Raw genomic sequence first — 23471 nt, 5'->3', positions numbered from 1 at the left:
TGGTTTCAAGGTCCCTCCATATTGTAGATATATCAAAAGTCCATTCTTTTCCCACATGTTGGCTATTGTCAATAATGCTTCTGTGAGCATTGATATGCGAATACTTGTTTGTGTCCCTGTTTTCAGTTCTTTTGGATATATACGTAGGAACGGGATTGTTGAATAATATGGGTAGTTCTATGTTTAATCTTTTGAGATACCATTAAACTGTTTTCCATAGGGGCTGTACCTTTCACGTTTCCAACCAGCAATGCAACAGTGTTCCAGTTTCTTTATATCCTCACCAATACTTGTTACTTTCCTATTTTTGAAAAAAAATATAGACATCCTAATAGATGTGAAGTGGTATCCCATTGTGCTTTTGGTTTTCATTTCCCTAATGATTAGTGATTTTGAGCATCTTTCATGTGCTTACTGGAAATTTGTATAGCTTCTTGGAAATACATCTGTTTAAGTACGTTGCCTAGTTTTAAATTTAGTTGTTTGTTTACCCTTACTGAGTTTTGGGATTTCTTATATATTCTAGATATTAATCCTTTGTCAAACTTATGATTTGCAAGTTTTTTTTTCTCATTTTGTGGATTGTCTTTTCATTTACTTGATAGTATCTTTTGATACACAAAAGTTTAATTCTGATGAAGTCTGATTTTTCTATTTTTCTTTTGTTGTCTGTACTATTGCTGTCATATCCATGAAATTACTGCCAAATCCAAAGATTTACTCTTGTGTTTTCCTCTAAGAGTTTTATAGTTTTAGTACTTAAGTTTAGGTCTTTAATCCATTCCATTAATTTTTGTATATGGTGTAAGTTAAGGATCCAACTTCACATTTTTGCATGTGGATATCAGTTTTTCCAGCACCATTTGTTGAAAATATGTCTTTTCCCCAGTAAATGGTCTTGGTGCCCTGATTTAAAAAAAAGTCAATAAACTGTATATGTAAAGGTTTATGTCTGGGCTATCTATTCTGATTCATGAGTCTATATACTTGTTTTTATGTAAGTATTATACTCTTTTAATTACTCTAGCTTTGAAGTAAATTTTGAAGTCAGAAAATATGAGCCTTCCAACTCTACTTTTCTTTCTCAAGATTTGTTTTAGCTGTTGGGGCTCCATGCAGTTCCAAATAAATTTGAGGATTGACTTTTCCATTTCTGGATTGTTGAATTTTGATAAAAATTTCACTGAATCTGTAGATTGCTTTGTTGATCTTAACAATGTTAAGTCTTCCTGTCTATGAACCTGAATGCCTTTCTGTTTATTTAGAGCTTTAAAAATTTATTTAAAAAATGTTTTATAGTTTCCCAGTGTACAAATCTTTGCCTTATTTGTTAAATTTATTGCTAAGTGTTTGATTCTTTTAGATACTATTGTAAATAGAATTGCTTCTTAATTTCCTTTTGGATTGTTCATTGCAGGAATATAGAAACACATTTGGTTTTTGTGTATTAATCTTATATCCTGAAACTGCTGCTGAATTTATTTATTGGCCCTAGTCATGAATTGTTTGGGGTTTTCTATATATAGGACCACTTCATATGCAAATAGACATGGTTTTACCTATTTTTATCAATTTGGATGCCTTTCTTTTTTCTTTTTTTGTCTAAAAGTACTAGCTAGAATTTCTAGCACAGTGTTGTATAGCAGCAGTGAAAGTGGGTATAATTGTCCCCAATCTTAGTCAAAAAACTTTTCAATTTTTTCCACTGTGATGTTAGCTGTGGGTTTTTCAGAAATACCCTTTATCATGCTGATGAACTTTCTCTCTATTCCTAGTTTTCTGAGAATTTTTATCATGAAATGTTGGATTTTGGCAAATGCCTTTTCTGCCTCAATTGAGATGATCATGTGGATTTTTTCCCCATTGTTCTATTAATGTTATGTATTGCATTGATTTTTTTCATGTTGAACCACCCTTGCATTCCTGGGATAAATCCTATTTTGTCATGGTGAATAATCCTCTTGATATGCTTTTGGATTTAATATGCTAATATTTTTTGAGCATTTTAATATTCATGCAAGATATTAATCTATATTTTTTGTGTTTTGTGATGTCTTTATCTGTCTTTATCTTGTTATCAAAGTTATATTGGCCTCATTGCCTCAGTTAGGATATGTTTCCCCTTCAATTTTTTGAAGATTTTATAAGGATTAATGTTAATTTTTCTTAAATGTTCAATAGATTGGTGAGGCCATCTAACTGGTCCAAGAATTTTCTGTTTTAGGAGGTTTTTGATTGCTGATTTAATCTCTTTATTTGTTACAGGTTTGTTTATATTATCCATTTCTCCTTAAGTCAGTTTAGGTAATTAATGTGTTTAAAGGAATTTTTCATTTCTTCCAGATTGTATAATTTGTTGGTGTATAGTTGCTACTTAATACTTCTTTTTAATTCCTTTGCTTCAGTTAGCATTTATTGGCCACCATTTATTTTCTGATATCTGTATCTATATATATTAATATATGTATGCATACATATATATAAAAATATATATATTCTCATTAAATTTTTATAACAACTCTAAACCATAAGTGACATTATCTACATTTTGTTTAAAAAAGAAACTAAAAGTCAAAGAAGATAATTAACTTTCTACACCTTCACCCCAGAAATTAGTATAGATAGATTTTGGACTGAAGTTCTGAATTTTATACTCTTGCAGGCATGATCTAAGCATAAAGAATATAAAAAAAGTCTAACTTTTGTATATGTATGTGTAAAAGATTACTGATAGTTTGGCCTGGATATTTATTTGATGAGGGTGCCTGACCTGTGTACTGTAAGGTTTTCAGCAGGATCCCTGGCCTCTACCCACTAGAGGCCAATAGCATCTCCACACCATCCTAAGTTATAACAATCAAAAATGTCTCCAGGTATTATCAACTGAACTCTAGGGGGCAACATAGCCTCCAGTGAGGACCTCTGGTCTAGACTAGTACCTGGCATGTTATAGCCACTAAATAAATATTGTTAAATAACTAAACAAATTGTTAAATTTGTTGTTTTAATTTTCACACAAACTTTTTCAAATTTTCTGAGCACAATCATTTATAAGCTTCCTTTTTAAAAATATTTTGATACAATTCCAAGAGACAGTAAGATTTATGTCACTTGTCAGTCATTCAAAACTAACAGGTGTAATTTCAAGTAATAAGGATTTTAAAAGAAAAGATGTAATAATACTTCACTAGTTATTTAATTCAAGTGAATAAGTGAACTAGTGAAACCTGATAAATATCCCCCAAATTGATTTTCTAGATTAAAAGCAACTATTTCAAACTGGCTTCAAATGAGCACTGTATGTTTATACTCTGGAGAGTTTGAGATGGTCAACACAAGTATATATTTTAAGCAATAAAATCTGTATACGTATCTATCATCTATTATTTTTAGTTCATTCTACTCCAGACTAAACAGCATTAGGAAAATTCCTGATAATGTACCAAGGATCATAGTCTAGGTTAATCTGTATTAAGACATCAAAAGTTGTTTATAGGTATTATGCTGCTACTGTTTAGTTGCTTCAGTTGTGTCCAGAGGGGGCTATAAGAGGAACACACAGTAAGAAATGAACTCATTCAATTCTGGTTTCCTCGGTGTGTATGCCCAGCAGTGGGATTGCTGGGTCATAAGGCAGTTCTATTACAGCAAAACCAATACAGTATTGTAAAGTAAATAAAAAAAATTTAAAAAAGAAATGAACTCAGTGTACTGGAAATTAAGATTTTTTTCATTTAAGGTTTTGCTTCACCAAATGGCCAAGATTGTAGAGGCCTGGGGAAATAAATTTGGCTCTATTTTTCCTCCATTTTTGTCTATTAAAAAGCAATGCAAGCACTTAGCCAAACCAGGATTAAATGACTATATATATAAAGGAATTGGTATTTATAAAGCTAGAGAAAGTAATGTTACATTAATTTCTTCTCAGTGGGACTCAAGATGGCTGTACTGATGTCACCAATTATGAGAGGAAAGAAAGAAGAAAGTGTATGACTTTTTATCCATACAGCAACTGGCACAGTGGATATTTAGTACATAGCAGGTGTTGAGTGCTTGTTTGTTTATATTTAATTGAGAAAAGAATCTATTAATAGTGCCATCTGGGCTTGGAAGATCTAAACTGTGGTTATTAACCTAACCCTAATAATCTAGAACAGTCAAATTAAAGCAAGATGGTTTCAAGTCAGTAAGGAGAGACTTTAAGTCACTATAAATATTCCTTGAATTTTCATTTGATATGCATTTGCACAACATACATACCTGTAGCGTATGAACATTTCTACAAGTAAAACAGAAAGGAAGAATTGGCAGGAAAGTAGTGAATATGCCCTAGATAGGCTGAGCAGAAGTTTATTCCTCCACTGGGGCACGTCTGTGATGGGAATCCATCCAACTATATGTAGCTTCTCAATTTCTTTTCATTAAAATATCACTTAAAAATACTTTTGGGTTAGAAAAACTAAAATTGCAAAAATCTATAGATGCAATGCAATTCCTAACAAAGTCTCAATGAAATTGTTCACAGAAAGAAAAAAATTTCTAAAATCACACGCATCCACAAAAGACCCCAAATATCCAAAGCAAACCTGAACAAGAACAAAGCTCCTAATTTCAAAATATATCTCAAAGCTATAATAATAATAAAATGATAGTGGCATACAATGGATATATAGATATGGGCATACAATGGAGCAGAATAAAGAGCTCAGAGATAAACCTGCACAAATTACAGTCAAATGATTTTCAACACTGGCAACAAGAATACCCAATGGGGAAAGGATAGTCTCTTCAATAAATGTCATTGGGAAAACTCAATATCCATGAGAAAAATAATGAAATTGAACTTTTATCTTAAACCATACAAAAAAAAAAAAAAACCTTGAAAAGGAAGTCTTAAATGTAGAAAAAAGTCTGAAACTTTTAGATATATCTCCAAAGGAATTGAAATCATGAGTTTATAGAGGTATTTGCTTTCTCATGTTCATTGCAGTGTTATTCACAATAGCGAAGGCATGAAAGCAACCTAAATGTCTACTGATGGATGAATGGATAAAGAAAATGCAATATGTACATAAAATATAATATTATTTAGCCTTAAAAAAGGAGGAAGACATCCTGCCACTTGCAACATTATGGAGAAACTTGGAAGACATGCTAATTTAAATAACTCAGACACAGAAGACAATTACTATGTGATGCCAATTATATGAGGAATCTAAAACAGTCAATTTCATAGAATCAGAGAGTAGAATAGTGACTGCCAGGGGATGAGATAGGGGAAACAGGAAGTATTAGTTAAAGAGCATAAAGTTTCAGTTATGCAAAATAAAGTCCTAGATATCTACTGTATAACTTGAAGCCCATAGTTAATAATACTGTATTGTACACTTAAAAACTTGCTAAGAGGGTAGATCTTATGTTAAATGCTCTTATCACTTATCTAATAATGTTCTTATCATATAATAATAATACTAATGGTGAGAGAAACTTTTGGAGATAAATGGATATATTTATGGCATAGATTGTGTTATGTATTCATGGATATATACTTATCTCCAAACTCATCCAGTTGTATATATTAAATATGTTCAGTTTTTTGTATGTCAATCATGCTTGAATAAAGTGGTTTAAAAATATTTCCATTCTGCTCAGTCTGTTCTGTTACCCACCATATCTTTTTCTGATTTAAATTTCATAAATGTTGCATATCCTGAGTTACTCTATGGTTGGAAACTGGAGTGAAGCATTTTTTAAAATACCAGAATACTTTGCTTTCAAACCTTCCCCTATGTTCTTAATCACATCATCTCTCTTAATTCCAAGGTAATTCATTATAACTCATAAACATACCGATACATGAAGCCAACCAAACAAAACTTCAAAACTCCAGTTTGGTAAAAACAGGAATAGAAATACTTGTCACTATTTTAGAAACCACTGCATGTTACAAGCAGTCTATTTAAATACAAGTATTCACATACTAGGAGTTCCTTGTTGTGTGGATTAATTAGTAAGGCTGGAGCTAAATGAATGTTGGTGGAAATGCTACACTAAGAAAGACAGAGAACTGAATTGGTTTTGTAATTCCAAGGTCCTGGGCTCCTACTAAACTGTCTCTGTGAGTACAGCCAAATATCCCATCAAATAAATGACTTAAAACACAGTAATTAACAGAGCTTAGTGAGACAGGCATGCTCTCAACTTTTAGATATTATTTGAAAATCAACTGAAAATCAAATTTCTAAGAGAAAATCCAGTTTACCTAATGTTTTAATTTGTGGGTAGGAATAATCGTATTCTTGAATACAATGACAAGTCATATTTCCAAACACTAGAAAATGTCTTCATATTTTGCATCCTTCTCTGATCTACCTATATGTCTTTAACCTTCACCAAGACTCCCTTAACACCTGCCATTATTTGTAAGAAACCTACCTAGAAATGAAAAGTTGTTTATATGAGAATATGCCTCTAAAGACAGACCACTTGGCTGAACATATCCTCTCTCCCTGCAAAAAGAAAAAAAAAATCCAAAGATTGAGTTGCAGATGACCACCAAAAAGGAAATTCACTAATTCAATCTATTTACCAACTATGGTCATAGGCAACACTGAGGATTCAACAGTAAACAAAAGAAACAAAAATCCCTGAATTCAGTGACACATTCTGGTAGATCAGAGCCACCCATGAGAAACACTTAGGCAGCAAAGCTAGAGTAGAATTGACTGCTTATTTGGGATGTTGGAAAGTTTTTTTTCCTATCTTGATAATGATTTTTTGTGGAAATTTATACACGCCTTGTTAATCCATTTACTACTCACAGTAAAAAAATATTATCCCTTTTTTACAAGGAACAAACTGAAAAAAGGAGGCAATTTGAGAACAGTGCAGGACAACATAGTAATAGCAGAAACTCTCATTCAAGATTCTGCTTCCAAAATGGAGTTTATTCTATTAGTCCATAGCTCATCTAATCACAGCTATAATGGTCCTTCCAGATTCCTTCACGCTTTTAAAGTCAAAGTGGGTGAGAGAAGGCTGATTATGAGAAAAGCAAGCATTTCTCCTCAAAGCACAACCCCCTGGTTGGTATCCTCAGAACAAGCTTTGAATCAGTGCATTACTTTTTTTCCATCAGGTAGCTAGTAATAGGTCACTCTAATCAACTCTTTATTCATCTCTCTATTAGAAATCACAACCTCCAAAGCCCACCCAGTCCAGCTAACTCACTCTCTCATTCCTCCACAGAACTGAGGCATGTTTATGATTTCAAACAAGAAGGCAGGGTATGAGCCAGAGAAGAGCATCTAAATATAATATCATAAAGATTCAGGCTGGAGCTAAAATAGAAATGGAACATTCTCAACCCCTCTAGGACTTCTTCATCTTTCCATTTGTAGCATGAAAATTGACAATATCATTTAAATAAAATATGTGTTTCTATTCACTTTTGCAAAAATTCAATTGTTATCCTCCATCTTTGCAAAATTTTTTTAACTTTGTTTTGCAAGATCTTTAATAGTTCCATTTAAGAATAACTTATGGTTGATGCATTGTAGCTAGTGTAACTATCAAGGCCTGCTGCTTCTGGAATTGTTACTGGACTGTGTACAAGCACACACTGTGCTCAATGGTCTGATGAGGTATTATGGATATGATGCAAAGAGACTGTGTAGATTAGAAGCTAACAATTTGTTAAAAGTGAAAGCAACTTAACATTTACATTGGGTCAGCTGAGTAGCACTTCATGTAGCAAACAGGATGAGTTCCAAGGAACCAGGGGCACCAGGAAGGCTCCGGGTATTAGTGTCCATGCAGAAAAAGAGAGATTTCATTGCTTTCTAGTTGACTACCTTTATTACGGTGATTCTTTCTACACTTTTCATTATTACATTCAGCTTTTAGTGTGGAAAAGTTCTTGCCAAACAGCATGATTATTAGAAATGTCCAAAATGTGTGGAGGAATAGCCTATTAAAATATAGCCTACAGATAGTACATAGCACTGCCTTTAAAATAAGTAGCTGAAGCCAAAGTGATACTCCATTAAATCACTGATAGTGTGTAATTTATCCATTTGTATTAATTTTGATTTCAGTTAGCACTATCACAATACATTCCTCATTACTTTCCATTGGTTCTTCAGGTTGCTTGCTTCACACAGCCTGTGCTCTTAGGTCATAGAAGGTACTTTAGCCCCGCTGTTTAGGAGTGGTCTGGAGCCAGAAACACATTAATAAGATGTTGCACTGATCTCTGCTGAACCATGCTCAATCTCTACCAGACTTTTAATATAGATGTCACATGTAAATCGTGTGGTTATTTAATCAAATCATCATCAAAGAATATGTGATAAGTGCCTAGTGTGTGTCATGATTCTGTAGTAGTTTCTACCAAAAGTTAGTGCAGAAAACAGTCTCCTATCTTTTTGGGATACCAGGCATTTCACAGAATGTTGGCAAAGATTAGCTTCTCTCTTACCCCTCTCAAATTAAAGAGGTTGCATTTAAATTTTTTTCTCTACTTTTTTTTTTTTAAATAAAATAAAGGTTAGGGTTATGGACAGTCAATAACTCTTAATCTTTTTTGGACAGTGATACTCTGCCTTGTCTACCAAGCCAAAACGTTTTGTTGTTTTAATATAAAAACCTTAATGCTTTCTCGGTGAACTGAATGTCAGCCTGGCTTTAAGATATTTTTTTACTCTTAAAAAAATGATGTATTACAAGATTTGTAATGGAGTGAACATGCTTGAATTGCACATTTAATTTTTTTAACATCACATTCATGTTTTGCCAGTTTGCCTACCAGCTATCTGTTAACAAAAAGTTCCAAGGCAGACCTGCAAGTCTGTGCCCAACTAAGCCTTTTGTTTCTGCAGATGTTTGGGCTTAGAGCAATGTTGTAAAGCTCAGGCAATCCAAGGACCATGTTTGTACTTGTCTGCTGTGATTCCCAGTGCATTGTCTAAACCTGTATGCATTGTTCTTTCTGACAGGTGATAACTACCCCGTACAGTTCATTCCATCAACAATGGCAGCTGCTGCTGCTTCTGGACTCAGCCCTTTACAGCTCCAGGTAAGTGCCAGAAGAAAAAAATGTGGGATATGAGCCAGTACTTTAGTGGAAAACTGCTAACCAGCTGTATGCTAAATAATGACCTGAATGTTAAATAATTTTTTAAGCATAGCCTGGAAGGATTAACACCTTATGTACTTACCATACTGCAAATAGAAGAAAAAACTGTCAGTGTCAATATTTTTAAAGGAAAAAATGATGTCATGAGTTAGTACTATATATTCTCTATCAGGTAAGTTAATGGTTTTACAGTTGTTTATGGCTAGTTGATATTGGGTATGTTAGCTTTGTCCTTATAACTTCTTCATCCATGTCTCCATTCTTGTCCAAATTAGCTTATACCTCCAAGTATCAAAACAGACAACAACACTGGATATTTTCCTTCTTGCAACTCATAGAAAAGGGAGTTGTTATTACCAAATTACTTGAACTATTTGGTAAAATGCAAACACATTGTCCCTGAATATGTGTATCATCAGCCTCATCCTCATACCAGGTCAAAAGACTGGGCATGGTGTCTGATCAGATTCTAGATTGGTGTTCTTTATAAAGCTAAAATTGGAGAGAAAGCGCTTTGGAAGCTAATTTTTAAAAATCCCTTGCACCTTATCTTCTTCATAGTAAAATGGGAAGCGGAGGACTAAGTGATCTTTACACCCTTTTTGCAATGCTGTCTTATTGGAAATTGATATTAAATATAAGTGTATATTTTAACAAAAACAGAAAGAAAGTATCATTAAAATTAATGGTTAAGCAAGCAGTATATGAGCATTTAGAAAATATAGGATGATACTTGATTTCAAGCATTGAACAAGATACTTTTTATTATAATGTACTTGATGATTTTCAATTTCTTAATAATGTCCCTGAATATGTGTATCATCAGCCTCATCCTCATACCAGGTCAAAAGACTGGGCATGGTGTCTGATCAGATTCTAGATTGGTGTTCTTATAAAGCTAAAATTGGAGAGAAAGCGCTTTGAAGCTAATTTTAAAAATCCTTGCACCTTATCTTCTTCATAGTAAAATGGAAGCGGAGGACTAAGTGATCTTTACACCCTTTTGCAATGCTTCTTTTGAAATTGATATTAAATATAAGTGTATATTTTAACAAAACAAAAAAAGTATCATTAAAATTAATGGTTAAGCATGAGATTTAGAATTAATCGATACTTTATTTCAATGCTGAGTGATATTTATGCAATTTCTTAAATAATCTAGGGAATAGCAACTAACTGGGCATTTTTATTTCTTCTTTGCTATTCCATGCTCAATGACTTGAATGTAAAAAATGTACAGATATTTTATGTGAAAAATATAATTTTGAACATTCTAAGTTGAGTCTACAAATAAAGAATTTTTACAGTACTTTAAGTAGTTCTTGTCATAAGCCTCATCCAGCAAGTCTTGAAGATGCCTAGCATTATGGATCCATTATGGATGCCTAGCAGAGCTAGAGATTTTGCCTCATGAAAGCAGCAGCCCTATCTCTTCTAAGCCCTCACCTTCTCCACTACTAACAGGGAACTTATTGCAGCTGGAAAAAATATAAAAAGAAACCTAACTCACAGTCAGTCTAATCTATTTCTCCTTTTTCCATAGCTGTGCCATTGAGTGTCTTCTTGAGTCAGAGGCAAAAATAAGAAACCAGTACCACTGTTTGATCCTATAATCAAGTTTCTGTGAAAGACAGTATCTGGGTCCTAAACCCTACTTTCTATTCTTTGGTGTGGTCAGTACCCTGGATTTAGAAATATGTGTTCTGTTTCATGAGTTCTGACAGTATGTTTTGTCTTTTTTTTTTTTTTTTCTGAATATGCTACTAAACAGAAAGGTCATGTCTCCCACCCACAAATTAACCCAAGGCTAAAGGGCCTAAGTGACCGTTTGGGCAGGAGTTTGGACACCTTTGAACATGGTGGTGGCCACTCTTACAACCACAAACAGATTGAGGTATGAATGCTTACATTGGTGCTTCATTGGGTGGGGGACTGGATTGTTCAGTCATATTCTAGGCTTTTTTGACAAGTGCCAAACACTCAAACACTAAAATATAATGTTTCGCCTTTTCTCATGCCTAAGGAGGCTCATTTTCACTCCTTTTCTTTCAGAGAAAAATTCAAACCCCAAACCAGTGCCTCTGAAGTAGATTGTTTATTGCTATATATTTAGGCAAATTCTTTACATACTTTCAAAACCATCTTTATTTCCCTTACCCTTTTTTCTTTATGTATAGTGCTGCATAGTAGTTTAAAAAAAAAAACACTTAAACATTAAGAAAAAAACAAGAACTTCAGTTCACCGTGTATCAACCCTGTAGAGTTGATAAAATATCATTCTGTTTTTATAGACAAAACAACAGAGGTTCAGAGAAGTCAAGTTATTTAACCAAGACTACAAAATTTTCTTGGAGTCAGTTATTATCCAGGATTTCTAATTCTATCTATTTCAGGTTTTCTAATTTAGTTTTCTCTGACCGAATTTGAGGTTGGGTGCCTGGGCCTGACTGGTTGTTTTTTGCCCCGTAAACTTATATAGTAGCTCTTTCATATTGAACTTCCAATAAAGCTCTTTGTTGTTTTTGTGGGATGTTCTTACTGCATGGGAGAAGATGCCTCATATAGCTCTTTTAAAAAGCAAACCCCTTTCTACTATAGGGACCCAGTCCTCCTCTCTCCAATATCGTGCTTAATTCCTCTATTATATCATTGGAAAACCTCTTTAGGGCTATCAGATTCTAGAGGGTTGCTAGCTATCCTTCCTTAGAAGTGAGAAAGCTCAACTTCTCATTTCATTCTTTAGGACTATCAGATATTGGAGTGTTGCTAGCTATCCCTCCTTCTTAGAAGTGAGAAAGCTCACAAGAAGAAAGAAGAGAACAAGATCAAAGGACACCTTGGAAGTAGCCTAAGGAAGAGTTTGAGTTCAGAGCTTGTCACTTGCCTTCTTCCTTTCCCTTTCCCTTTGATTATAAGAAGTATACAAGGGGTTCTACCCAGACATGACAAGGCATACTGTTAGAGTATCTGCTATCTTCTATGCAGCCAAAAGGGATTTCTTTTCTAAGGGTTCCTTTTGGCTGTAGAGAAGGTGCCACATTTCTGGACGTTCTGACATCTACTGTGCTTAGGATTGCTAAACGGAGAGATAACCGGACACTAGGAACAATTCTTTCAATTAGCAAGGCTTACCTATTCAGGACAGCTAGTTCAAATTTTAAGTACTTGGAAGAATGTGAAAGCAGAGGACCTTGGCTCAGATTCAAAACTTCCTCTCCTCTTGACCTTTTTTTCTCTTGAGTGTTGAGTTCTATTCCATCGGCTGTCCCTGAGCCAGTTTTCTACCCAGTTTCTCCTCTTAGTTTTTCACTTGAGTTGACATCTCTTCCCCGCACCATCACAGACCTCTGATGCTGTCAAATCTGGCTTCTCCTGGGTTTCTGGAAATCACGATGTCATATACGTGAGTGCCAGACTGTGTAGAGCTGTAGCAATGCTGATCTAGGAGCACGTGTCTGTCACTTTTTTAGGCTGAACACAGAGCAGTAAGGTGGAGGCCCTCAGCTTTGGAGGGTAAGCTTGGGTTGGTAGGAGAGTTTGCTGTTGTTGTTGTTGTTTTATTCTGGCTCTGTTCTCTTGCTTCCACTTTTTGCGCTTTTCCTTGCATGTCAGGAAACCATTGCTGTTTGCTTGTATGGTACACTATTTAGAAAAGATGGATCTTATTTGAAAGGCAGATTTCTCAAACTTTCTTACTGTGAGTGTAAAGGTTTATTGAGTGTCCCATGAGCAGCACAGAGGACAGCAATATCTAAGTTGTTACAGACACTAACATTTTAAATCTTGACTAAAAGTAGAGAGAAAACAATAATATTTTGCTTTATTGATTTTAGTCTACTTTCTTTTCTAGCTCAGGTTTTCTCCATTCCTTTAACAAGCTAAAATGTCACAGTCCTGTCAACAATTATGATAACAATAAACTGGGGATACTAGGCATTACAATATGTTAAGGAGTTTTATTTCTATTTAGAGAGACTTAGGAAAAGCTGCAATGCATGTATACCACTACAACCTCCACACACACTCTGCTGAGTTGAAAAGAAGTGGTCGTCTCTACCTGATATATAGTTAATTTGTCCTTCAAAGGTTTTTCACTTCTAGCATTGTGAGCTGGGGTTATCTTAACAGTAAAGTCATAGTCTGGAAGCCTGAAGTTTTGTTATCACTCAAGAAAAGATGGGAGCTGACTGTGGCTCAGATCATGAACTCCTTATTGCCAAATTCAGACTTAAACTGAAGAAAGCAGGGAAAACCACTAGACCACTCAGGTATTACCTAAATCAAAGCCCTTACAATTATACAGTGGAAGTGACAAGCAGATTCAAGGAATTAGATTTGATTGACAGAGTGCCTGAAAAACCATGGATGGAGGTTTATGACATTGTAGAGCAGTGATCAAGACCATCCCCAAGAAAAAGAAATGCAAAAAAGGCAAAATGGTTGTCTGAGGAGGCCTTACAAATAGCTGAGAAAGGAAGAGAAGCTAAAGGCATAGGAGAAAAGGAAAGATACCCATTTGAATGCAAAATCCCAAAGAATGGCAAGGAGAGATAAGAAAGCCTTCCTCAGTGATGAATGCAAAGAAATAGAGGAAAATGGTAGAATGGGAATTTTCTTCAAGAAAATTAGAGATACCAAGGGAACATTTCATGCAAAGATGAGCACAATAAAGGACAGAAGATATTAAGAAGAGGTGGCAAGAATACACAGAAGAGCTATACAAAAAAGATTTTCATGACCCAGATAACCACGATTGTGTGATCACTCACCTAGAGCCAGACATCCTGGAATGCGAAGTGAAGTGGGCCTTAGGAAGCATCACTATGAACAAAGCTAGTGAAGGTGATGGAATTCCAGCTGAGCTATTTCAAATCCTAAAAGATGATGCTGTGAAAGTGTTGCACCCAGTATGCCAGCAAATTTGGAAAACTCAGCAGTGGCAACAGGACTGGAAAAGGTCAGTTTTCATTCCAATCCCAAAGAAAGGCAATGCCATAGAATGTTCAAACTACTGCATAATTGCAGCCATCTCACACGCTAGCAAAATAATGCTCAAAATTCTCCAAGCCAGGCTGCAGCAATATGTGAATCGTGAACTTCCAGATGTTCAAGCTGGATTTCTAAAGGCAGAGGAACCAGAGATCAAATTGCCAACATCCTCTGGATCATCAAAAAAGCAAGAGAGTTCCAGAAAAAAATCTACTTTTGTTTTATTGACTACGCCAAAGCCTTTGTCTGTGTGGATCACAACAAACTGGGGAAAATTCTTAAAGAGATGGGAATACTAGATCATCTGACCTGCCTCATGAGAAATCTGTATGCAGGTCAAGAAGCAACAGTTAGAACCAGACATGGAACAACAGACTGGTTCCAAATTGGGAAAGGAGTACGTCAAGGCTGTATATTGTCACCCTGCTTATTTAGCTTATATGCAGAGTACATCATGAAAAATGCTGGGCTGGATGAATCACAGGTTGGAATCAAGATTGCCTGGAGAAAGATCAATAACCTCAGATACACAGATGACACCACCTTTAAGGCAGAAAGCAAAGAAGAACTAAAGAGTCTCTTGATGAAAGTGAAAGAGGAGAGTGAAAGAGTTGACTTAAAATTCAACATTCAGAAAACGAAGATCATGGCAAATAGTTGGGGAAACAATGGAAACAGTGAGAGACTATTTTTGGGGGCTCCAAAATCACTGCAGATGGTGACTGCAGCCATGAAATTTAAAAGACGCTTGCTCCTTGGAAGAAAAGCTGTGACCAACCTAGACAACATATTAAAAAACTGAGACATTACTTTACCAGCAAAGGTCCATCTAGTCAAAGCTGTGGTTTTTCCAGTAGTCATGTATGGATGTGAGAGTTGGACTATAAAGAAAGCTGAATGCTGAATAATTGATGCTTTTGAATTGTGTTGGAGAAGACTCTTGAGAGTCCCTTGGACTGCAAGGAGATCCAACAAGTTAATCCTAAAGGAAATCAGTCCTGAATATTCATTGGAAGGACTGATGCTGAAGCTGATACTTTGCCCACCTGACGTGAAGAACTGACTTATTGGAAAAGTCCCTGATGCTGGGAAAGATTGAGGGTGGGAGGAGAAGGGGATGACAGAGGAGGAGATGGTTAGATGACATCACTGACACGATAGATGAGTTTAAGTAGGTTCTGGGAGTTGGTGATGGACAGGGAAGCCTAGCCTGCTGCAGTCCATGGGGTCACAGAATCAGACACGACTGAGTGACTAAACTGAGACAAAAGATATTTGAAAAGATCCTTCTTACATTAGCATATTCTAATACTTACTTTCTTTAAAATAAGAAAGACACAGGAAAGTTTTCTTTTTTAACTCCATGCTGATCTAAGGCTCGTTTGCTGGTTTTCTCTGCCTCAGGGGCACAATATTAGGAGAGAGAAGAATGCTATTTTTAGTTGAACAGTTCAGCAGATGGAGTCATGAATGCTCATATATCTGAAGGTTGAGGGGCTTGAACCATTAATTTTGATAATGTATTTAACCCTGGGAACAATCAGAAACTGTAACTCTAAGGTTACAGTGCTTTTGACCTTTAGAGAACAGAGGGTACTTGCTACAGTAAACAATATATTATATTGCTACTTATTCTGAGTCTGTACTGGTATAAATTTCAGGACCAGTTGCCATTTGCTTTCCTCAGCTATGTTAGCATTGGTCCTTCAAGTAAGTCAAAAGGTAGTGTGGGGGGTGGGTGGGGAACCAGTATAATGAGGCAGTCATGTAAATATGGCCTTTCAATAGCTAAGATGTTAGATTATTTTTGAAGAAACATTGTCTCAGAAATAAGCTCAGAATGACTCTTTTTTTTTGATGAAAAAGTGATTTTAGTGTATTGATTCATTTTTTGTGGTTACTTTCAATATGATAGATACCTAAGGTAATTTTGTTTTGTTTTTTAATTAGACATAATGTTGCCTCATAGTTGTAGTTTATATTAAATACAATTTAGTGCCATATCATGCAAAGTGGTACACCTGTCTCATACCTTCTTATTAAACGATGCATGCTTCTCTTTAGTAAATATAGCAGTTAGATATCACACAGTTTAAGAATTTCTAATTAAAATATCTCCACATGTCAGCATATTGGTAATGTATTATTTTAATCCATTTATTTTGTTTATGAAACAGTGACATATGTTTAGATTGTGAAATATATGAGCCTTAAAAATCACTTTATTGAAGAAAATTAATTCCTACAATACTGTCTCAGTAATGTGTTCACTCACCCAGTCAGTCACTGGCGGCACTGCCAGTCTTAATGTAGGGTAGACACACTTACCAGTTTTATCTGCAAAACAATCTCAGAAAGAAGCAATAATAGTTCTTTTTCTTAGTTCCAAACGATACGGTTTTCTTCCTCTACTTTAAAAAAAAATTCATTAATTCAAACCTGGCCCCCCAAAACACTTTCTGTTGCTTTAAAAACAAAACAAAACAATGAAGAATGGAACTGAGTTATGTATAAGGGATTCTGAGAGACCAATCAAAATTAAAAACAAGCTAGTTACCTTTTCAAAGTTAGACATAGTAATTTGTTTGTCAGCAGGGAGACGTTTGGGTCAGCCCTGAAATAAAGTGACTGTCAGCAGTTATTCCTACAAGACAAGTAATTTCACTCAGTGTATTACTGACAGATTGCTCACTTCTGTGAATCACCAGAGAAAACAAACTTAATATTGTTACAGGCAGAGTTTCTGTCTTCATTAGCCTCAGAGAATGATTTTTATCTAACATTCAAAGCCTACCAAGCTGTAGTTGGAACATATTTTAACTACCAAGTTCTTATAATGATAGTATGTATGGGTGGTAGCCTGAATGAAAGGAAGTACATATGAAAATTTTTAAAAATCAATGTAAATATATTTTCACTTTTACTTGATGGACATTATGTGTAGTTCTGGAAAGATTTGAGGAAAGCAGTATAATTAGAGCCTTGAAACACTAGAAAAACCCATCAACCATAAGTTATTCTTAAATGGAACTATTAAAGTCTTGCAAAGTTTGCAAAGATGGAGGAGAACAATTGAATTTTTGCAAAAGTGAATAGAAACACATATTTTATTTAAATGATATTGTCAATTTTCATGCTACAAATGGAAAGTGAAGAAGTGCCTATCAACATTGAGAATGTTCCATTTCTATTTTAGCTCCAGCCTGAATCTTTATGATATTATATTTAGATGCTCTTCTCTGGCTCATACCCTGCCTTCTTGTTTGAAATCATAAACATGCCTCAGTTCTGTGGAGGAATGAGAGAGTGAGTTAGCTGGACTGGGTGGGCTTTGGAGGTTGTGATTTCTAATAGAGAGATGAATAAAGAGTTGATTAGAGTGACCTATTACTAGCTACCTGATGGAAAAAAAGTAATGCACTGATTCAAAGCTTGTTCTGAGGATACCAACCAGGGGGTTGTGCTTTGAGGAGAAATGCTTGCTTTTCTCATAATCAGCCTTCTCTCACCCACTTTGACTTTAAAAGCGTGAAGGAATCTGGAAGGACCATTATAGCTGTGATTAGATGAGCTATGGACTAATAGAATAAACTCCATTTTGGAAGCAGAATCTTGAATGAGAGTTTCTGCTATTACTATGTTGTCCTGCACTGTTCTCAAATTGCCTCCTTTTTTCAGTTTGTTCCTTGTAAAAAAGGGATAATATTTTTTTACTGTGAGTAGTAAATGGATTAACAAGGCGTGTATAAATTTCCACAAAAAATCATTATCAAGATAGGAAAAAAACTTTCCAACATCCCAAATAAGCAGTCAATTCTACTCTAGCTTTGCTGCCTAAGTGTTTCTCATGGGTGGCTCTGATCTACCAGAATGTGTCACTGAATTCAGGGATTTTTGTTTCTTTTGTTTACTGTTGAATCCTCAGTGTTGCCTATGACCATAGTTGGTAAATAGATTGAATTAGTGAATTTCCTTTTTGGTGGTCATCTGCAACTCAATCTTTGGATTTTTTTTTTTCTTTTTGCAGGGGAGAGAGGATATGTTCAGCCAAGTGGTCTGTCTTTAGAGGCATATTCTCATATAAACAACTTTTCATTTCTAGGTAGGTTTCTTACAAATAATGGCAGGTGTTAAGGGAGTCTTGGTGAAGGTTAAAGACATATAGGTAGATCAGAGAAGGATGCAAAATATGAAGACATTTTCTAGTGTTTGGAAATATGACTTGTCATTGTATTCAAGAATACGATTATTCCTACCCACAAATTAAAACATTAGGTAAACTGGATTTTCTCTTAGAAATTTGATTTTCAGTTGATTTTCAAATAATATCTAAAAGTTGAGAGCATGCCTGTCTCACTAAGCTCTGTTAATTACTGTGTTTTAAGTCATTTATTTGATGGGATATTTGGCTGTACTCACAGAGACAGTTTAGTAGGAGCCCAGGACCTTGGAATTACAAAACCAATTCAGTTCTCTGTCTTTCTTAGTGTAGCATTTCCACCAACATTCATTTAGCTCCAGCCTTACTAATTAATCCACACAACAAGGAACTCCTAGTATGTGAATACTTGTATTTAAATAGACTGCTTGTAACATGCAGTGGTTTCTAAAATAGTGACAAGTATTTCTATTCCTGTTTTTACCAAACTGGAGTTTTGAAGTTTTGTTTGGTTGGCTTCATGTATCGGTATGTTTATGAGTTATAATGAATTACCTTGGAATTAAGAGAGATGATGTGATTAAGAACATAGGGGAAGGTTTGAAAGCAAAGTATTCTGGTATTTTAAAAAATGCTTCACTCCAGTTTCCAACCATAGAGTAACTCAGGATATGCAACATTTATGAAATTTAAATCAGAAAAAGATATGGTGGGTAACAGAACAGACTGAGCAGAATGGAAATATTTTTAAACCACTTTATTCAAGCATGATTGACATACAAAAAACTGAACATATTTAATATATACAACTGGATGAGTTTGGAGATAAGTATATATCCATGAATACATAACACAATCTATGCCATAAATATATCCATTTATCTCCAAAAGTTTCCTCTCACCATTAGTATTATTATTATATGATAAGAACATTATTAGATAAGTGATAAGAGCATTTAACATAAGATCTACCCTCTTAGCAAGTTTTTAAGTGTACAATACAGTATTATTAACTATGGGCTTCAAGTTATACAGTAGATATCTAGGACTTTATTTTGCATAACTGAAACTTTATGCTCTTTAACTAATACTTCCTGTTTCCCCTATCTCATCCCCTGGCAGTCACTATTCTACTCTCTGATTCTATGAAATTGACTGTTTTAGATTCCTCATATAATTGGCATCACATAGTAATTGTCTTCTGTGTCTGAGTTATTTAAATTAGCATGTCTTCCAAGTTTCTCCATAATGTTGCAAGTGGCAGGATGTCTTCCTCCTTTTTTAAGGCTAAATAATATTATATTTTATGTACATATTGCATTTTCTTTATCCATTCATCCATCAGTAGACATTTAGGTTGCTTTCATGCCTTCGCTATTGTGAATAACACTGCAATGAACATGAGAAAGCAAATACCTCTATAAACTCATGATTTCAATTCCTTTGGAGATATATCTAAAAGTTTCAGACTTTTTTCTACATTTAAGACTTCCTTTTCAAGGTTTTTTTTTTTTTTTTGTATGGTTTAAGATAAAAGTTCAATTTCATTATTTTTCTCATGGATATTGAGTTTTCCCAATGACATTTATTGAAGAGACTATCCTTTCCCCATTGGGTATTCTTGTTGCCAGTGTTGAAAATCATTTGACTGTAATTTGTGCAGGTTTATCTCTGAGCTCTTTATTCTGCTCCATTGTATGCCCATATCTATATATCCATTGTATGCCACTATCATTTTATTATTATTATAGCTTTGAGATATATTTTGAAATTAGGAGCTTTGTTCTTGTTCAGGTTTGCTTTGGATATTTGGGGTCTTTTGTGGATGCGTGTGATTTTAGAAATTTTTTTCTTTCTGTGAACAATTTCATTGAGACTTTGTTAGGAATTGCATTGCATCTATAGATTTTTGCAATTTTAGTTTTTCTAACCCAAAAGTATTTTTAAGTGATATTTTAATGAAAAGAAATTGAGAAGCTACATATAGTTGGATGGATTCCCATCACAGACGTGCCCCAGTGGAGGAATAAACTTCTGCTCAGCCTATCTAGGGCATATTCACTACTTTCCTGCCAATTCTTCCTTTCTGTTTTACTTGTAGAAATGTTCATACGCTACAGGTATGTATGTTGTGCAAATGCATATCAAATGAAAATTCAAGGAATATTTATAGTGACTTAAAGTCTCTCCTTACTGACTTGAAACCATCTTGCTTTAATTTGACTGTTCTAGATTATTAGGGTTAGGTTAATAACCACAGTTTAGATCTTCCAAGCCCAGATGGCACTATTAATAGATTCTTTTCTCAATTAAATATAAACAAACAAGCACTCAACACCTGCTATGTACTAAATATCCACTGTGCCAGTTGCTGTATGGATAAAAAGTCATACACTTTCTTCTTTCTTTCCTCTCATAATTGGTGACATCAGTACAGCCATCTTGAGTCACACTGAGAAGAATTAATGTAACATTACTTTCTCTAGCTTTATAAATACCAATTCCTTTATATATATAGTCATTTAATCCTGGTTTGGCTAAGTGCTTGCATTGCTTTTTAATAGACAAAAATGGAGGAAAAATAGAGCCAAATTTATTTCCCCAGGCCTCTACAATCTTGGCCATTTGGTGAAGCAAAACCTTAAATGAAAAAAATCTTAATTTCCAGTACACTGAGTTCATTTCTTTTTTAAATTTTTTTTATTTTACTTTACAATACTGTATTGGTTTTGCTGTAATAGAACTGCCTTATGACCCAGCAATCCCACTGCTGGGCATACACACCGAGGAAACCAGAATTGAATGAGTTCATTTCTTACTGTGTGTTCCTCTTATAGCCCCCTCTGGACACAACTGAAGCAACTAAACAGTAGCAGCATAATACCTATAAACAACTTTTGATGTCTTAATACAGATTAACCTAGACTATGATCCTTGGTACATTATCAGGAATTTTCCTAATGCTGTTTAGTCTGGAGTAGAATGAACTAAAAATAATAGATGATAGATACGTATACAGATTTTATTGCTTAAAATATATACTTGTGTTGACCATCTCAAACTCTCCAGAGTATAAACATACAGTGCTCATTTGAAGCCAGTTTGAAATAGTTGCTTTTAATCTAGAAAATCAATTTGGGGGATATTTATCAGGTTTCACTAGTTCACTTATTCACTTGAATTAAATAACTAGTGAAGTATTATTACATCTTTTCTTTTAAAATCCTTATTACTTGAAATTACACCTGTTAGTTTTGAATGACTGACAAGTGACATAAATCTTACTGTCTCTTGGAATTGTATCAAAATATTTTTTAAAAAGGAAGCTTATAAATGATTGTGCTCAGGAAATTTGAAAAAGTTTGTGTGAAAATTAAAACAACAAATTTAACAATTTGTTTAGTTATTTAACAATATTTATTTAGTGGCTATAACATGCCAGGTACTAGTCTAGACCAGAGGTCCTCAACTGGAGGCTATGTTGCCCCCTAGAGTTCAGTTGATAATACCTGGAGACATTTTTGATTGTTATAACTTAGGATGGGTGTGGAGATGCTATTGGCCTCTAGTGGGTAGAGGCCAGGGATCCTGCTGAAAACCTTACAGTACACAGGTCAGCACCCTCATCAAATAAATATCCAGGCCAAACTATCAGTAGAGCTGAGGCTGAGAAAACTAATATAAAATGAAGCCCTTGTCTGATGTAGTTTACATGCTAGTTGGGGAAAGAGAAAATAGGGGAAGAATATTTAATAAAGAGTTGGGATGCTGGGCTGGATGAAGCATAAGCTGGAATCAGGATTGCTGGGAGAAACATCAATAACCTCAGATAAGCAGATGACACCATCCTTATGGAAGAAAGCAAAGAACTAAAGAGTCTCTTGATGAAAATGAAAGAGGAGAGTGAAAAGTTGGCTTAAAACTCAACATTCAGAAAACTAAGATCATGGCATCTGGTCCGATCACTCATAGCAAAAAGATGGGGAAACAATGGAAACAGTGACAGACTTTATTTTCCTGGGCTCCAAAATCACTGCAGATGGTGACTGCAGCCATGAAATTAAAAGACTCTTGTTCCTTAGAAGAAAAGCTATGACCCACCTGGACAGCATATTAAAAAGCAGAGATGTTACTTTGCCAACAAAGGGCCGTCTAGTCAAAGCTATGGTTTTTCCAGTAGTCATGTACGAATGTGAGAGTTGGGCTATAAAGAAAGCTGAATGCCGAAGAATTAATGCTTTTGAACTGTGGTGTTGAAGAAGACTCTCGAGAGTCCCTTGGACTGCAGGGAGATCAATGAGTCAATCCTATAGGAAATCAGTCCTGAATATTCATTGGAAGAACTGATGCTAAAGCTGAAACTCCAATACTTTGGCCACCTGATGTGACGAACTGACTCACTGGAAAAGTCCCTGATGCTGGGAAAGATTGAGGGTGGAAGGAGAAGGGGACAACAGAGGATGAGATGGTTGGATGGCACACCAGCTCGATGGACATGAGTTTGAGTAGGCTCTGGGAGTTGGTGATGGACAGGGAAGCCTGGCCTGCTGCAGTCCATGGGGTTGCAAAGAATCAGACACGGTTGAGCGACTGAACTGAACTGAACTGGGATTGCAAATCTTACTCATCTTAACAGAAATATCCCACCTACCTGTCTACCTATCCACCTGGACATATATGAGCAGATTTAAAAGACTGAGACCAATATGATGGGTCTTAGTTCTTCGCTTCACTTGGATCTTCAGAACTAAGACTTTTACTCTAATCAGTCACTTCTGCCTAGAGCAGTCACAATTCTCAACCTTATTATTTCAGTTGTTTAAGCACACAATATACTCTTGTTTTTGGTAAAGGAATATTATTTATGACTACAATAGTATATAAATCTGTCTTTCAGAATCAAGTAAATATTAAATTTGGTGAGGACATGGAAGCTGTTCATTAGTTTTTATAGGATGCTATTTGTTGAGGTCCCACAGGATGAGTGGAATCACTCTTGGCAGAGAACCTGTATTTGAAGTGTGGATTGGATATTATAAAGGAGCCTAACTTTGTAAAAACAAAACTAGACAAAACAGACTCAAGAATAGTATGAATATTATATATATGTCTATAGATATGTACAGTTATACATAATGCATAGTACTGAATAAGCAATTTATATTTAGACTGTATAATAAATTATAC

The 23471-nt window shown here is 35.0% G+C and overlaps 1 protein-coding gene across 11 annotated transcripts in view; it reads left to right on the top strand.

Annotated features, from left to right (window-relative positions):
• SOX6 (SRY-box 6) overlaps nucleotides 1–23471 on the top strand; it is a 715392-nt gene that overhangs the window by 573217 nt on the left and 118704 nt on the right. For 7 of the 11 annotated variants that reach the window (XM_018059595.1, XM_018059594.1, XM_018059593.1 and 4 more), the window contains 2 exons: nucleotides 8997–9076; nucleotides 10908–11030. In XM_018059595.1, the coding sequence (XP_017915084.1) occupies nucleotides 8997–9076; nucleotides 10908–11030 (203 nt within the window). The remainder of the gene's footprint in view (nucleotides 1–8996; nucleotides 9077–10907; nucleotides 11031–23471) is intronic. The other 4 variants (XM_018059596.1, XM_018059597.1, XM_018059598.1 and 1 more) reach the window with 1 other exon arrangement.

This window comes from Capra hircus, chromosome 15 (assembly GCF_001704415.2).
Source record: "Capra hircus breed San Clemente chromosome 15, ASM170441v1, whole genome shotgun sequence".
NCBI lineage: Eukaryota > Metazoa > Chordata > Mammalia > Artiodactyla > Bovidae > Capra > Capra hircus.
Note: the sequence above shows the minus strand (reverse complement) of the source record. Positions and strands in the feature narration are given on the sequence as shown.